At 43.1% G+C, this 17,879-nt stretch overlaps 1 protein-coding gene across 1 annotated transcript in view; it reads right to left on the reverse strand.

Moving 5' to 3' along the window:
- The window catches only part of whd (carnitine O-palmitoyltransferase whd), a 454,516-nt gene that overhangs the window by 222,740 nt on the left and 213,897 nt on the right, over positions 1-17,879 (reverse strand). The window contains exon 10 of the mRNA XM_080283386.1: positions 478-503. Within this exon, the coding sequence (XP_080139512.1) occupies positions 478-503 (26 nt within the window). The remainder of the gene's footprint in view (positions 1-477; positions 504-17,879) is intronic.

The raw sequence follows: 17,879 nt of genomic DNA on the forward strand, positions 1-17,879 counted from the left end.
TTAACTCTTGCACATGACAGCTGGTAAGAAAAGAAAAAAAAAAAGGGGGAGGGGGGAGGTAGGCATGGGATTCATACTGGCAATAAATAATGATTATATGATGTTGGTGTGCTGTAAATCACCATACAAAAGACAATTACTGGGAAAGGAGAAGACCACTGAGCTTTCTGAGTGCCTAGCTGATGTTTTTCAACACACATGATTTCATTTTCTGTCAAAGCTATTAGGTAATAAGATTGCCTATTCTAGGCATGGCTTGGAATGCTAAGCTACTAAGGCATTAAACTCTGAGAAACTATAATTCAGGAGGTAAATGATATTATACGTAATACAAGAAAAGCAAACAAATTCTGCTGGACTGTAATTACTATTACACAACTTCAAATTCCTAAAAAAGCAACTATGGCATGCCATTCAATTACTTGACAAAAAATAATTAATCCACTGAACCAACCCCATATCAGCGAAAACACTTACCAACTATGCTCGGCATTAAACCCAATCTGGAAATAAGAGCCATACATTAGATTGATAGTCTACTGTGCCTCATTTATATACATTATCTCTCATCTATAACACCCACAATTTTCAGCAAGGCCTGCCAGGTAAGAGACAAGAAATGTTACCACCAAGTTTCCACTAGTGCAGCAGCTGTTGCAACATTTTCACTTTGAGTCAGTATACCATTAATGGTATACTTGGTAGGTTTAAGTTCCTTTTGTGGATTAAAAAAGCATTTCCTCTAAGAAGGCACCCCAAGGAAGAGGTTTTTCTGCAACTTAACACCATTTATAGTTCATTTACTTTAACTAAACGGAGTTTTTTGTATTATGCAGCTTATTTCCCATTGCTCAATAGTAAAATAAGAAATGTTTCGGCCCCACTTCCTTTTCATTGCACTTTCTTATGAACAGAAACACATTCTAGTGTCAATCTCTTCATACAACTAAGCAATCATAAGGGAGAGATGAACAGAATACTAGAATTTCAAGAGGGGAAGAGTTATACCAGACTCAGGGAGCTGAGGACATGGTGCACTGCTCTTGTTTATACATTTACCTCACAAAGTACAACCACATCTCATTACTGTATGTGTTTCCTCAGTATGTGATAAATCAACAGAAACAATGATGTGAAAGTTATACCCAATTTCATCAAAATACAGTAATACCTAAAATTGCTTACACGATAATTGTGATCACCGCTTACGACAATCTCGTGTGAATACAGTGACTCATGCAAGTCAACAGTCAGACATCTGAAAAAGATGGCTGCCAAGTGTTTACATGCATAGGACCCCTATCTTAGGCCTCCATGCACGTGGCCTCCTCCATGTCATCCTCCTGAAGGCTCCATTTCACTCATTCATTCACTCATGTGTCCCGCACCTGTGACCATCTCCCTTGGGTTCTTTGAGTTACTTAACCATCTCGTGTGTGCATGGTCACTGAAACACCATTGCTACTGCCAAATAATGGTGCAAGTACACAACGAATGTGTGCAATAATAGGTGGAGAGAACTTTTAGTGTATGAAATAACTGAAACCTATGACTCAGAAATCATGTCTGGTGCTACCCCCAGTGGAAAGCATGGTGTTACTGATGCTGACGAGGGCAAGGCTAAAGGGGTAAGGCATAGCCTTTCCCCTGATGTGAAATTTGACATTGTTAAGAACCAAAAGGAGGGGTAGGGAGCGAGCAGGATCCTTGGAGCCCTAAAGCTGCCCAGTCCACAGTCTCTATCGTAATTTAAAAACATGATGCTCTCCTAGCAGCATCACAGAATGCACCTACCCTGACTAAGTGCTTGACCAAAAGTAAGGAACCCATTGTGGAAGAGATGGAGCATCTCCTAGTGCTGTGGGTTAATGAGCTTAAGTGAGTGAAGTGGTCCCTCCATTGCAGTTTTATTTGTACCAAGGCTCTTAATCTGTGGAAGGATCCAGGGACATGAAAGGAATGGATGTCATGGAGGAGTTAAGGCCTGCATGAGTTGGTCTGAGTGCTTCAAGACCCGTGCTGGCCTTGGACATGTGACCATGCATGGAGATGCTGCTAGTCCAGACCACATGATGGCTATGGCCTTCCCAGCGAAGCTGAAGACAATCATAGAGGATGAAGGATACTCTTCAACACAGGTCCTGAATTTCAATGTGATGGGCCTTTTTTGGAAATATATCTCCTGAAAAACCTATATAGGCAAAGAAGAATGATGTGTGCCAGGATTTAAGGCAGCCAAGGACTGCTTCACCCTCCTCCTCCTCCTCCTCGGTGCAAGTGCAAGAGGATACCTTAAGCTCAAACCCCTCCTCATTCATTGTTGGGAGAACCCTAAGCACGGACAAGGAACATGAAGAAAACCTTGGGGTTATTTGAAAGAGTAACTCTAGGGCAAGGCTGACATCCACACTCAGTTGCTCTTACATGGAAGGATACCTGTCCCCTTGCCTGTGTGACTATGCTAGCCACAGCAATCTGGCCAACCATTTCCTCCTGCTGGTTGACAATGCTACCCTGAGGATACGGAGGATTGGGTGGATATTAACAAAGCAGTCTACCTGCCCCCATCACAACATCACTGCTCCAGCTAATGGCCCAGGGCATCACTGCCACATTCAAGGCCTACTATTACCTTCCCCACACCATGGAGCTAATGGTGAGGCCGAGTGATGCTGGGGTGACTAACACAGTGCAAAGGTTTTGGAAGAAATATATCAAGTACGTCACTGACAATATCACGGCTGCATGGAGGGAGGTGCAGTCAAGCACAGTGAGTGCCATATGATGCAATGTATGACCAGAATGTGTGCACTCCTTCACGTGGTTCACAGTGGTGGAGACCATCCATCGTGACATCTTTGACCTCTCGCACAAGGCAGACTATGAGGAGGTTGACAAAGAAGATATGCAAGAGGTCCTGGACACAGAGGAGCTCACTGAGCTAAGGAAACAGGTAGCAGAGGAACATGAAGGTGGTGAGGACAGCAGGGAGGACGAACTTGTTGGTGTTCTCGACGCACAAGACCTTAACCCATGGGCTGTGGCAAGGGGCTGTGCAACATCCCTCACGATGCAGCGTCATGCAATTTGGTCACTATTACAGATTTCTGTGAAATGTAGTGCAGTGGCTACGAAACTGCAATGTGCAGCTACCCACAGATTTTTTTTTTTTTTTATATCAGCGTAGTTCTGGAGAAACAATTGTCAAAATTTGCATTTCTGACAGGGACGTGAAAACCATGCTTTGAGGTCAGTTTTCATTATGAATGTTTTTCCACTTTAAATATACTACTTTAGCTGGATGTAATCATACCAGTGAGTTGGTATAGTATTGCTAATGATGTGGTGAGTACAGTATTTACTTAGCTTTCCCAGCAAAGCCATCAGGAACACGAAAACTATGCTCCGACGAGGTCAGGTGGATTGTCAGTTCACTCAGCATGCTCCAATACGAGCTAAGCGCACTAATTTTACACCCATTATTTACCACCCAACTTCTGCTCCATTACCTCCTATTGACCTTACATTAGATTTTATGTTATTCTAAACATTTCTGATCCAAGACTGCCTTTCATGGGGCGATAACATTGTTGAAATGCGTTACGCAGTGTGTGCTTTGGGTCTGTTGCCAGTGCTACTAAGCAACTGGGCTCAAGATAGTAGGAATGATACCAGTTACCCTAATACCCTATAAATTTTGTGTTGTGCTGATCACAATTTTTGTGGCTCATTGCTGAAAATCTCGCTCATACGAGGTATGCTGCAGCTTGCTGGTACACTCCCACGTGAGGTATGGTGCAGTCCACAGGTTAAAAAAGTTCCCAGCAATGATGGACAAGGAATTTTCATACATCCTGGACAAGGACTCTATAAAAGCGAGGAGTGATGCAGCAACGCACAGCACTGAACAACACTTAAGGCTGTACTGGGAGCTCCTGACAACTAAGCAAAAGGCAGCATGGCAGACCATCATCTCCTCTGCCTCCTCCTCCCTTGCCACTAGTGCCAAGAGACAAGGCCATCGAGTGGTTCGTTTCATTTTTGAAGGCTACAACATGCTTGCATGCGTCGGCCTTGGTTACCCAATGACGGCTTTCCATGCTGCTCAATCTATGGCAGCCTTCCTGTTCAGTCCCTTAACCCTGAAGTCACAGTTAATGACCTCGTCCAACATCTTTTTCGGTCTACCCCTTGCAACCCCACCCCTCCTACATTAACACTTCTCACTTTCTGCACCCAATTATCATCCCCCATCCTCTCCACATGCCCAAATCACCTCAATCTACCTCTCCTCATCACAACACCAATACACTCCAGTCCCATCCTACCTCTCAACTCTTTCATCGTAAACCCAGCCCCCCCCAGGCCTTGCACGCATGGACGCACTGCACATCCACCTAACCAATGTCATTAGTGTATGTCTGAGCCTGCGATTATCCTCTTCCTTTACTGCCCAGGTCTCACTACTATACAGTATTACATTCCTAAAACATGCTACATACAAAGATTCCTTAGTAAGTATGGAGAGCCCTCTCAATGACAGGAGAGGCAACAGCTCCCTGAACTTCTTTCAACCACTTCTCACCCTAGCCACAGAGCTAGCTCCAGCCCCATCTCCAGCACATAACATGTCTCCCAAATAACAAAACTCTTCCACACACTCATGAAACTAACCAGTAAGTTCAATCCTTACACCAAACTACCTCCACCTGCTCTCCCCGACACGCCGCACACATAAATCAGCATTATCTCGTAGTCTACCTCTAATACCACTACATCTCTTATGCACCCACTTATCACAATCATTGCACAAGATGGAATTACTTCCCATGCCCTTGTGGCTAATTGCACATGGCTACTCTCCCTCTTCTTTGACAGTACTGCCACCAACCCTAGATATCATCATTTTTGTTTTAGCTACATTTACTCTTAAGCCCTTGTGCCCCATTCCATCTCTCCACCTCCTAAATCTTTCTTCTGCCTCCCTTTCATTCTCTGCAATCAACACCAAATCATCTGCATACAACATCTCCAACAGGAGTCCATTTCTGAAGTCACACGAGGGCTTCGAGTACCATAATAAACAACAAGGGACTCAAAACTGACCCCTGATTCACACCAACATTCACAGGAAACTCATCACTCAAATCTCCATTCACTCTTACCTGGGTGTGAGCACCCACATACACAGCCATAACCACCCTAACCAGCCACTCCTTGATCCCAAGCTTTCTCATTGCCCACTTCATCACCTCTCTAGGGACTCTGTCAAAGGCCTTCTCCAAATCAAAAAACAAAGTACAGCTCCCTTTTCTTTCCTATACAGGTATATTTTTCCTGAAGCTGTCGAACAATGAATATGGCATCAGTGGCCCCCCCCTGCCTGGCATAAACCCAAACTACACCTCATCAATATTCACTCTCTCTCTAATCATACCTTCTAGAACTCTCTCCATTACCTTCATTATCTGAGATAAAAGCACAAACATCACCTGCCTCTGTCATGTCTGTCTCGTCTTCATCGCCATCTGGCACTCCCTTATGCTGCCTCTCCACCATACCGCCATTCTGCCCCGCTGCCACACCACCACGCTGTCCTGCCGCCACACCCCATGTTCTCCCTTGCCCTAATCACATCATTCACCCTTGGCCTCATTGCTCTCCCCATCTCTCTTCACCTCCTCTTGAAGACCTGGAGTGATTGTCCAGGCCCTCCAACTGTCTCCCAGCCTCAAGGACCCTTGGTAAAGACCCAGACTGGCCAAGGACATATATATTTTTTTTCCTTCTTTAAGGTCATAGGCCTCTCTCCCTACCTCCACTGTACCCATGTTATATCTATACAATAAATCATTATGCAATGGGTTTTGATTACCTACTGTAAACCCATCCCATACTGAAGCGTGACTACTTCGTTTTATTTCATTTATAAAGGCTCCAACATGCTTGCATGTGTTGGCCTTGGCCACCTAATGGCACCTCTCTGTGCTGCTCAATTTCTGGCAGTCTTCCTATTCAGTCCCTTATCCCTGAGGCAACAATCTCTGACATCATCCCAGGTCTTTTTCGGTCTGCCTCTCACAACCCTACCCCCAGCATTCCCACTTCCCTCTCTCTGCATCCAACTGCCATCCCCCATCCTCTCCACATGCCCAAACCATCCCAATCTACCTCTCTTCATCACAACACCAATACACTCAAGTCCCATCCTTCCTCTCAACTCTTTCACTGTAAACTTAGCCCCCCACCCCCGAGCCTTGTATTCAAGGACACACTGCACCTCCACCTAATCACTGTCATTTCTATACGTTTGAGCCTATGAATATTCTCTTCCTTTACTGCCCAGGTCTAACTACCATACAGCATAACACTCCTAGCGCATGCCACAAAGATCCCTAAGCATGGAGCGATGTCAGGAGTGGCAACAGCTCCCTGAACTTCTTCCAACCACTCCTCACTCCAGCCACAAAGTCAGCTCCAGCCCCATCTCCTGCACATATCTCCCAGGTAACAAAGCTCTTTCACATACTCAAGAGACTCACCAGCTAGATCAACCATTCCACATCTGACAATTTCCATATGCTCTTCCCAACACACACACACACACACACACACACACACACACACACACACACACACACACACACACAGCCGGAGAGAGAGGACGTCCCAGGCATCGCTCCTGACCTTGAGTAGTTTCAGGAATTTTGTCTGTCCTGTCTCCTAGGGTCTTTCTTTAAATTTAAAATAATGAAAGTTGGTAGACTACCAAAAATGTAAAGATTTGTTGGCAATAGTATACATGAATGTTTGTGGCTTATTGGTAACAGCTGTTTAGGTACTTGATCGGTACGTTAAAGATGGCCGAAAATGTAAACAATGAGGGAATGGAATTTCAAGGATTTGATGCTAATACTAATGTCATGGACCTAGTGAAAACATTAATTATGAGGATTAGTGAACTCGAAAAAAAAGTAGAGAATCTAGTGATAAAGGATGTGTCAGGAAATACGGAAACCACCATACAGAGTCTAATCCAGTCCAACGAAACAGCCAATGAAGAGATTAAGAATTTGAAGCGGGAAAATGTTGAACTGAGGAGGAAACTTGAAGAGAGTACTAATAAAACGGAGAAGGTGAGTAATGTACTAGAAGAACACAAGGCAAAGTGGGCACACGTAGAGGAAGAACAGAAAGAAGTGGTCAGCTTAAGAGAGATCATCCAGGAAGAAAGGGAAATGAACAAGAAAGAAATGGAAGAAAATGTAGTGAAAATACTGAAGAAAAAAGAGAAAATAGTGAGAGAAACTGTAGAAAGGAACAGATGTGTGATAGTATTTGGAAACAGGGAAGAGGAAGAAAGGTTAGGTTCGCAAGACTCGAGAGAGACACGAACATGGTGAGAGGAATATTAGGCAAGATTGACCCCGAAGGAAACAAGTGGGTAAAAGAAATTGAGGAAGTAAGGAGGATAGGGCCTTATAAGAAAGGGGAAACAAGACCAATGAGAGTCAAGTTTACATCAGAAAGTGTAATAAATGAGATACTTAAAGTGACCTGGAAATTAAGCAAAGAGGCGGGGGATGGAAAATATTATAATAAGAAAAGATCTGAATGAAGAAGAAAGAGAAGCTTTAAAATCATTAAAGGAAGAAGTAAAGGAAAAAAATGATAAGAGGACAGAGGAAGAACGTAATACTTTTTTTTGGAGAGTATTGGATATGAAAGTAAGGAAATGGTATTTAAGGAAATAGAAGTGAAGGAAATTAGGGGGATGGTTGTGAAAGATCAGAAGTTGAGGAAGTGGTACGGACAGAGAGTAGGAGAGAAGAGGGTATTAATAATGTCAAAAATAATTTGAAGGTGATATATACTAATGTTGATGGTTTCATATCGACAAGGATCGAAATTAATGACTTCTTGAGAGAACATGAACCTGATGTCATGTGCTTTGTAGAGACCAAATTAAGAGAAGATATTGATGTTCATTTGGGAGATGGTAAATACAAACTGTGGAGAAAAGACAGAAAAGAAAAAAAGGGAGGAGGAGTGATGATAGCAGTGAAGAACAACATAAATGTAGATACTGTGGAAATGGGAGAAGGCAGGGCTGAAGTGATATATATGAAATTAGAAACTGGAGAGAATGTTAAGAGAGATATGGCGGTAGTGTATGTTCCCCCAAAGACGAGAGCATGGAAGGATGACGAATACCATGAGATGTTGTCAGATATGGCTAGCTACTTGCAAAAAATAATTGAGAAAAGCAATAATATAATTTTGGTGGGTGACTTTAATTGTAAAGAGGTGAACTGGGAGGAATGGTACTCGGGAGGCGGCGAGGATTCGTGGGGTACTATGTTATTAAATATAATAATGAATAATGTGATGACGCAGTGGGTCAAAGAAGAGACACGGTTTCGAGGTGAGGACACACCAGCAAGGTTAGATTTACTGTTCACCAAAGAACCTGATGTAATAGAATCATTGGAATATCTCTGTCCTTTGGGAAAAAGTGATCACGTGGTCATTGAGTTCCAGATGTTAATAGGAAACGTCGAGCCAAGAGACGGGCTTCATAGACAGGGAAGATACAACTTTGGCAAAGCAAATTTTACAGGATTGAGAAACTTTTTTGAAAATGCGGATTGGAGAAAATTCAGAGAAACAAGAGAGATACAGAGGAAGTGGGATATCTTTCTAGACCTCTATAATTTGGGAGTGGAAAAATTTGTACCAAGAGTAAGAGGGAAAGAAAACAGGAAAAAGGAGTGGTTTAATAGAAGGTGTATGATAGCCAAAAAGAGAGAGATAAGGCGTGGAACAATTGGAGAAAGAGAGGTAACGACAGAACAAAGGAAGAATATAAAAGAACAAGAAACGAATACACAAGAATACGTAGGGAAGAAGAAAGGAATTTTGAAAAAGGTATAATTGACAAATGCAAGGATGAACCCAAACTGTTTTATAGATTTGTTAATGGCAAACTGAAACAAAAGGAAGGAATCACCAAGCTGAAAGTAGATGGAGAGGTCTTTAATGATGCGGCAATGCAAGCAGAAATAATGAACAAACGTTTCCAGTCAGTTTTCACTAAAGAAAAGGAGCTTGTGGAAGGGGAGGGAGTGATTAGAAATGTTCCGGTGATGAAAGATATAAAAGTGGAGGTGCAGGAAGTGTATAAATTACTGGAAACTCAAGATGTAAGGAAAGCCCCAGGACCTGATGGAATTTCTAATTGGGTACTGAAGGAATGCAGAGAACAACTGGCGGATAAAATTCACAGCTTAATTGTATGCTCACTGGAAGAGGGGAAAGTGCCAAAAGAATGGAAGAGGGCAAATGTGGTACCAATTTACAAGGGAGGAAACAGGGAAGAACCCCTGAATTATAGACCAGTGTCTCTAACCAGCATGGTCGCAAAATTGTGTGAGAGAATCCTGAAAGACAGATGGATAAAATATCTGGAAGAGATGAATATTTTGGCTGAATGTCAGTTTGGATTCAGAAGTGGAAGGTCATGTGTTTCAAACTTGTTGAGCTTTTACTCAAGAGCGATTGATGTGGTACAGGAGAGAGATGGTTGGGTGGATTGTGTGTACTTAGACTTAGAGAAGGCCTTTGACAAGGTACCTCATAAGAGACTAATGTGGAAACTAGAATATATAGGAGGACTAAAGGGGAAACTTCTGGAATGGATGAGAGACTTTTTGAGAGACAGACAAATGAGGACAGTAATAAAGGAAAAGATGTCTGGATGGAGGGAAGTAACAAGTGGAGTCCCTCAAGGCTCAGTGTTGGCGCCAGTAATGTTCCTGATTTATGTAAATGATATGGTAGATGGAGTGAACAGTTATGCGAGTCTGTTTGCTGATGATGTAAAGATCTTGAGGAAGATAGAGGTTGAGGAGGATTGTAAAATACTGCAGGAGGATTTGGATAGGATACACAATTGGAGCCGGACGTGGGAAATGAAATTTAATGTAAAGAAATGTAAAATATTGGAAATGGGTAAAAGTACCAGGAGACCATCACTGAATTATTTTTTGGGTAATGAATTAATCACAAAAAGGAGAGAAGAGAAAGATTTGGGAGTGCTGGTCCAAGATAGTTTGTCACCAGAAAAGCACATTAACAAGATAGTTGGAGAGACTTATAAGCTCTTGACTAACATAAGAGTAGCATTTCATTATATGGATGAGGAAATGATGAAAAAATTGATAGTGGCCATGATCCGCCCCAGGTTAGAATATGCAGCGGTAGTGTGGTCCCCACACAAAAAGAAAGATATAAACAAGATTGAGAGAATACAAAGAACAGCAACCAAGAAGGTCCCCAGTCTGACAGACCTGTCATACAGAGAGAGGCTGGAAAAACTGGATTTGCCTTCGTTAGAGGAAAGGAGAAAGAGGGGAGACATGATTGCGGTGTTCAGGACCATGGTGGGAGTAGATAAAATTGACAAAGAAGATCTGTTTGTATGGGATAAGAGAGCAACAAGAGGACATGGAATGAAATTGAAAAAGTCAAGCTGCTTGAAGGATATCAAGAAATATAGCTTTCCTTACAGAAGTATAGACTTATGGAATAGCCTGGACAAAGAGATTGTCCAGTCTAAAAACATAAACGAGTTTAAAGTTAAATTCGACTTATTGAGAAACAGCGACGGAAACCCACGAGCATAGTACATTCCGTGTATATCACAATTAGGTATATTCTTAAATATTTGGAACGACTTAGACAAAGAGGTGGTGCATGAGAAAAACATTCATGTGTGTAAAGGTAGACTTGATAAATGTGGATATGGAGACAGGACAACACGAGCATTGCTCAATTTCTGTATACTACAAATAGGTAAATACAAATAGGTAAATACACACACACACACACACACAAGAAAATAAGCATTATTTCGCAGTCTACCTCTAATACCACATCATCTCTTATACACTCACTTATCACAAACACTGCACAAGATAGAATTACTTCCCATGCCCTTGTGGCAAACTGCAAATGCCCACTCTCCCTCTTCTTTGACAGTTCTGCCACCAACCTTAGATACCATCACCTCTGCCTTATCAGCATTTATTTTCATTTATTTTCATGCTCTTGGGCCTCACACAATCTCCACTTTCTAAATCTTTCCTCTGCCTCCCTTTCATTCTCTGCAAATAACACCAAATCATCGGCATAAAACATCTTTCATGGGAGTCCATTTCTGAAGTCATTTGAGAAGGCTAAGATTTACATTTCACACAAATGTTGATGAGCTAAACCATGCTAAGTAATTCAGTGTCAGTCACGCTCTAATCATCAAACTAAACAACACAAAGCTTTCCTCAATGTCTCGGTCCTTCATGTTCAGGTCCTCCTCAATGTGGATACCTTTCAGTCTGTCTTGGATATTCTTTCTAAAAATGTGATGAATGAAAATGGATATTTGCAATGCTATTCACCCACTTTTCACTTCTCTACCAATCAATATACGGTATCTATTGCCAGATGCCCTAATCCAGTAAGGGGTGGCCACAAACAAATCGCCTCCATGTCGCTCTGTCCCCCACCATTTCACTGCCCTGCTCCCAGCTCACACCCCCCCTCTCCCATATACCTCTCCATTCCATCCCTCCATCTAATCCTTGGCCTGCCCCTCCCTTTCCCCCCCTCCACCTCACTCACATACACCTCCTCATCAGTCTCTCACTCTCCATCCTCTCCACATGGCCAAACCACCTCAATGTGTTTCTCCTAACATTTCCTATCACATCAACATCCACACCACAACATTCCTTCACTTCCTCATTTGTCAGCCTGTCTCTCCATGCGACTCCACAGGCTAATCTCAAATAACTCATTTCCACTGTTCTCTCTCTTGACTTCTGTTCCTCCAACAAGGTCCAAGCTTCACTTCCATACGTTAGAATTGGTATCACAATACTGTCATGCAGTAGCCTGTTCACTTCCATACTCACTTCCCTGTTTCTTATCACTGCTTTCAAGGAACCAACAACCTATCTTCCTTGCTGCACCCTTTCAAGCACTTCACCCTCTAAACTTCCATTCTTATTCATCACACTACACAAGTACTTAAACATACTCACATTCTCCATTTCCTCCCCATCCCATCTCACTGTACATTCACTGACTTCACTTCTCTCAAAGACCATAACTTTACTCTTCCCTATATTCACCTTTAGATTCTGTTTCTTACACACTCTCCCAAACTCATCCACCAAGCCTTGCAGCTCCCCTTCACCTTCACTTAACAAGACAGTATCATCTGCAAATAACAGTATAGGAAGTTTGCAAACACTATCCTCTTTCACCAGGGCTGCGTCAACATCCACTGCCCTACCTTGTATCTCTTTTATAACCCCATCCATATACAGAGTGAACAACCATGGAGACATGACATATTCCTGTTTCAGTCCAATCTTCAAACAGAAAAATTCACTCAGTTCACCATCCACATGCACTGCAACCTCAGCACCTTCATACATACTCTTCACAGCATTCAACAACTTCCCATCAACTCCATGTAATCTTAATACCTTCCACAATCCTTGTCTTCCCACCCTGTCATATGCTTTCTCCAAATCCATGAAGGCTGCATACAACTTCTTTCCCTTCTCTAGAAACTTTTCCATTAAATATCTAAGAATGAATATCTGATCTACACAACATCTTCCCTTCCAAAAACCTCCCTGTTCTTCTCCAACTAATTTCTCAGTTATTTCCCTAACTCTGTCAATAAGTATCCTACCATATACTTTTCCTGTTACACTAGATGGGAAGTTGTTGAATGCTGTGAAGAGTATGTACGATGGTGCGAAGGCTGCAGTGTGTGAGGATGGTGAACTAAGTGAATTTTTCTCTTTGAAAGTTGGGTTGAAACAGGGATGTGTCATGTCTCCATGGTTGTTCAATCTGTACGTGGATGGAGTAATAAAAGAGGTACAAGGTAGGGTAGTGGATGTTGGAGTGGCCCTGGTGAGAGAGGATAGTGTTTGGAAACTCCCTGTACTGTTGTTTGCAGATGATACTGTGTTGTTGAGTGAAGATGAAGGGGAGCTGCAAGGCTTGGTGGATGAGTTTGGGAGAGTGTGTAAGAAATGGAATCTAAAGGTGAATGTAGGGAAGAGTAAAGTGATGGTCTTTGAGGGAGGTGAAGTCAGTGAATGTACAGCGAGATTGGATGGTGAGGAATTGGAAAATGTGAGTATGTTTAAGTACTTGGGTAGTGTGATGAGTAAGGATGGAGGTTTGGAGGGTGAAGTGCTTGAAAGGGTACAGCAGGGAAGAAAGGTTGCTGGTTCTTTGAAAGCAGTGATAAGAAACAGGGAAGTGAGTATGGAAGTGAAAAAGTTACTACATGACAGTATTGTGATACCAACTCTAATGTACGGAAGTGAAGCTTGGATGTTGTTGGAAGGACACAAGTCAAGAGTGAGAGCAGTGGAAATGAGTTATTAAAGAGAAGCCTGTGGAGTCACATGGAGAGACAGGCTGACGAATGAGGATATAAAGGAGCGTTGTGGTGTTGATGTGGATGTGATAGGAAGCGTTATGAGGAACACACTGAGGTGGTTTGGCCATGTGGAGAGGATGGAGGGTGAAAGACTGACGAAGAGAGTGTATGTGAACGAGGTGGAGGGGGCAAGAGGGAGGGGAAGGCCGAGGATGAGATGGAGGGATGAGATGGAGGGATGGGGTGGAGAGGTATATGAGAGAGGGGGGTGTGAGCTGGGAGCAGGGCAGTGAAATGGCGGGGGACAGGGCGACTTGGAGGCGATTTGTTTGTGGCCACCCCAAACAGGATTGAGGCGTCTGGCAATAGATAGATAGAGATAGACTAAGAAGGCAAATGCCCCTATGATTACCACACTCTTCTTTTTCTCCTTTTCCTTTGTACAGGGGAATAATTATACCTGACTTCCAATCCTCTGCGACTCTAGCTTCCTCCCAGGCCAATCTGCACATCTTCCACATCCATTCTATTACTATCTCTCCCCCATGCTTCAGCATCTCACCACACACTCCATCAATTCCTGGAGCTTTCCCCATTATAACTTTTTTCATTACTTCCACAATGGCTTCCCAGCCATTCCGCGGCCACTTATACTTGCATTACTTTCATTCTCTATGTTCATCATTTCATTAAAGTGTTCTCTCCACCTGCTCACTTTTTCTCCCTTCTCCACTAGTAATCTACCATTTTTATCTTTCACTCCCCATCTAATTTCTTTGGCACCCTGTCTAACTCTCTTTACCTCTTTTCAGAACATTTTCTTAAATTCCATGCATTTTACACTCAAATTCCTTCCAAATTCCTCATCCACTCTCTTATTACTCTCTCCTACTAATCTTTTCACCTCTCTCTTCCTCTCCACATACAACTCTCTCTTCTGTCTCTCAACTCCTTTGATGCCCCTGTTTCTCATCCACTCACTATATGTTTTCTTCTTTTGTGCCACAGCCTCTATAACCACTTCAGTCCACCATGCTGTTCCCTGCATCCCCTCTCATCTTCTCCTTACCGCACACACCACCTCACATGCTGCACAGATTTCTTCTGTGAATATTTTGCACACACCTTCCATGTCCTCCATCTGCTCCAATCTATATTTACTCAATCGCTCCTGCACTTCCCTCTTATATTCTGCCTTTTTTCCATTCTCTTGTAACTTTTCTACCTTCCTTGTAAGAACTACTTCCTCCTGTCCTTCTGTTCTTCTATTTCTCCAATTTGTTTGGACTTTGATTCTGACCGACACCATGTGATGGTCCAAAAGTCCACTCCCGCAGCCTCTATATACTCTTGCATCCATTACACACCTTCTCATCCTTTCATCCACACACACATAATCAATCATTGCCTTCCATTCATTCAGTTCACTATCCACCCTTCTTGTCACACGTCAAGTATACCTATGGATCATTTTGTGCCTGATGAGGGTATTAGCTATCACCAACCCTTTCCCAGCACAAATGTCCACTAAAGCACTGCCATTCTCATCTATCTCTGCAGGCACACCCCACTCAACAACTACTCCATCCACCTTCACATTCCCTACTTTTCCATTCATATCTCCAATCAGAAACACTCTCTCATTCCTATCAAACTTTTCCAAGCACGCTTCCACATTTGTCCAGAACTCTTCTCTCATTCTGCTTGCACGATCTTGCTTTGGCACATACACACACACAATCAGCCACATTTGTAATCCAACTTTCAATCTTACCCACACAATACTTGAGCCAACTGATCCATACTCTCTTATATTCTCCTTCCATCTGTTACTCACAACAATACACACTCCTTCTTTCGCCCTCTCATTCTCACCTACTCCCACATATATACCCCATCCACACTCCCATTCTCTCACACTTTCACCTCTTCATTTAGTTTCAGTTAGTCTACATACATCCACTTTCACACCTTCAAGCACCTGTACAATCTTTCTTTTACCTCATCATTTGTACCCCTTACATTCCACGTAGCTATCTGTACCAAGTCCTTTCTTCGGTCCAAAGTTGTCACCTTTTGGTCATTCCTGGTCGGTGGCTTCTTGTTCGTATTTTTAGTTAGTTGTTTTACGAGGAGGGGCACTAACCCTCTGCCAACACAACTTGTTGTCATGTAAGGAACATGTGTTGGTTGGTTATAAGGTTACCACCCAGCATCGTAAATGCTTTCCTGGTTTACAGGAAATCATTTGGCTTGCCACTCAGTGTAGAGCTACCCCCAAAACAGGGTGGGTGGATGATGGGCACCCCCCCACCTACCACTTGTAACTGGAGAATTTAGAGGCACTCCCTTCACTAAGCACTCCCTAAGGGAACTTTGCTCTCTCTCTCTCTTTTAATGAACAAAGAAGGAACCAAAGGACAGATGCCCACAAGATTGTTCCCTCAAAGAAAAAATAAAAACAAAACAACAGAGCTAAATTCAAGATCCTTTCACTTCGAGATACCTGGACAAAGACTGGAGGTGACAGGCAATAGGAAATACAGAGGAAAACAGTCCATTCATGAAGAACTGAGAGAAAAAGTTAACTCTTGCATTACAGAGCTGGGCAGAAAAGAGATGACAGCTTGCTGCTAGACAGGTGGTATGCAGCCACTGTGGTGGTGGAGGGATGCAAGCAGACAGTTCTGAGGAGCAGTGGCCACTGAAGCAGTGACAGAAAACAGATAAAGGTGCAACAGAACAGCAGAGATGGAATATGAATGGAGCCAGTAAGTGGAGAAGAATTAATATGACGAAAAGCCTCTGCCTCCATTCTGTTGAGAAGAGCTGTATGTAGGGAGCCTCCCCAAACATGAGAGCTGTAGTTTACACTATCTACCGCCAGATGCCTTAATCCCATAAGGGGTGGCCACAAACAAATCGCCTCCATGTCGTCCTGTCCCCCGCCATTTCATTGCCCTGCTCCCAGCTCACATCCCCCCCCTCTCTCATATACCTCTCCACTCCATCCCCCCATCTCAGCCTTGGCCTCCCCCTCCCTCTCCCCGCCTCCACCTCACTCACATACACTCTCCTTGTCAGTCTCTCACTCTCCATCCTCTCCACATGGCCAAACCACCTCAGTGTGTTTCTCCTAGTGCTTCCTATCACATTCATACCACAACACTCTTTCACTTCCTCATTTGTTAGTCTGTCTCTCCATGTGACACCACATGCTCCTCTCAAATAACTCATTTCCACTGCTCTCACTCTTGACTTCTGTCCCAACAAGGTCCAAGCTTCACTTCCATACGTTGGAGTTGGTATCACAATACATTCATGTAGTTGCTTTTTCACTTCCATGCTCACTTCCCTGTTTCTTATCATTGCTTTCAAGGAACCAACAACCTTTCTTCCCTACTGTGCCATTTCAAGCACTTCACCCTCTAAACTTCCATCCTTACTCATCATGCTACCAAAGTATGTAAACACACTCACATTTCCATTTCCTCCTCGTCCAACCTCACTGTGCATTCACTGACTTCACTTCTCTCGAAGACCATAACTTTACTCTTCCCTACATTCACCTTTAGATTCTGTTTCTTACACACTCTCCCAAACTCATCCACCAAGCCTTGCAGCTCCCCTTCACCTTCACTTAACAACACAGTATCATCTGCAAACAACAGTATAGTAAGTTTCTAAATACTGCCCTCTTTCATTTGGGCTGCTTCAACATCCACTGCCCTACCTTGTATCTCTTTTATAACCCCATCCATATACAGACTGAACAACTATGGAGACATGACACATCCTTGTTTCAATCCAACCTTCAAACAGAAAAATTCACTCAGTTCACTATCCACACGCACCGCAGCCTTAGCATCCTCATACATACTCTTCATGGCCTTGAACAACTTGCCATCTACTCCATATAATCTTAATACTTTCCATAATCCTTGTCTACTCACCCTGTCATATGCTTTCTCCAAATCCACGAAGGCTGCATACAACTTCTTTTCATCCATCCATCCATCACCCAATACTACGTTGCCCCATAAGAAGCATAAGAGCCCGGGGCTAGGCAGTTGGTCCTGACATTTAAGATGAGAGTGACCAACCTCACTCATCCCTGAGTGGCATTACGTGAGCAATAAACCCCAACCACCCCTTGGATATAAACCTTCACCGGCTCAATCCCATTGGAGCACAATAATTACCCACTAAACCACCAGGCGCCAAAATTTGGTTATATGGTTACCACCCAGCGTAGTAAATAGTTTCTTGGTGAGCAGGAAACCATTTGGCTTGTCACACAGTGTAGAGTCACCCATAGGCAGAAGAAAGAGGAAAGAATGAAGGAATGAAAGACAGAAGAGGGAGTGTAAAGTCACCCGTAGGCAGAAGGACGAGGAAATAATGAAGGAAA

This window comes from Coenobita brevimanus, chromosome 97 (genome assembly GCF_032717465.1).
Source record: "Coenobita brevimanus isolate Jiangsu-jjx chromosome 97, ASM3271746v2, whole genome shotgun sequence".
Taxonomy (NCBI): domain Eukaryota; kingdom Metazoa; phylum Arthropoda; class Malacostraca; order Decapoda; family Coenobitidae; genus Coenobita; species Coenobita brevimanus.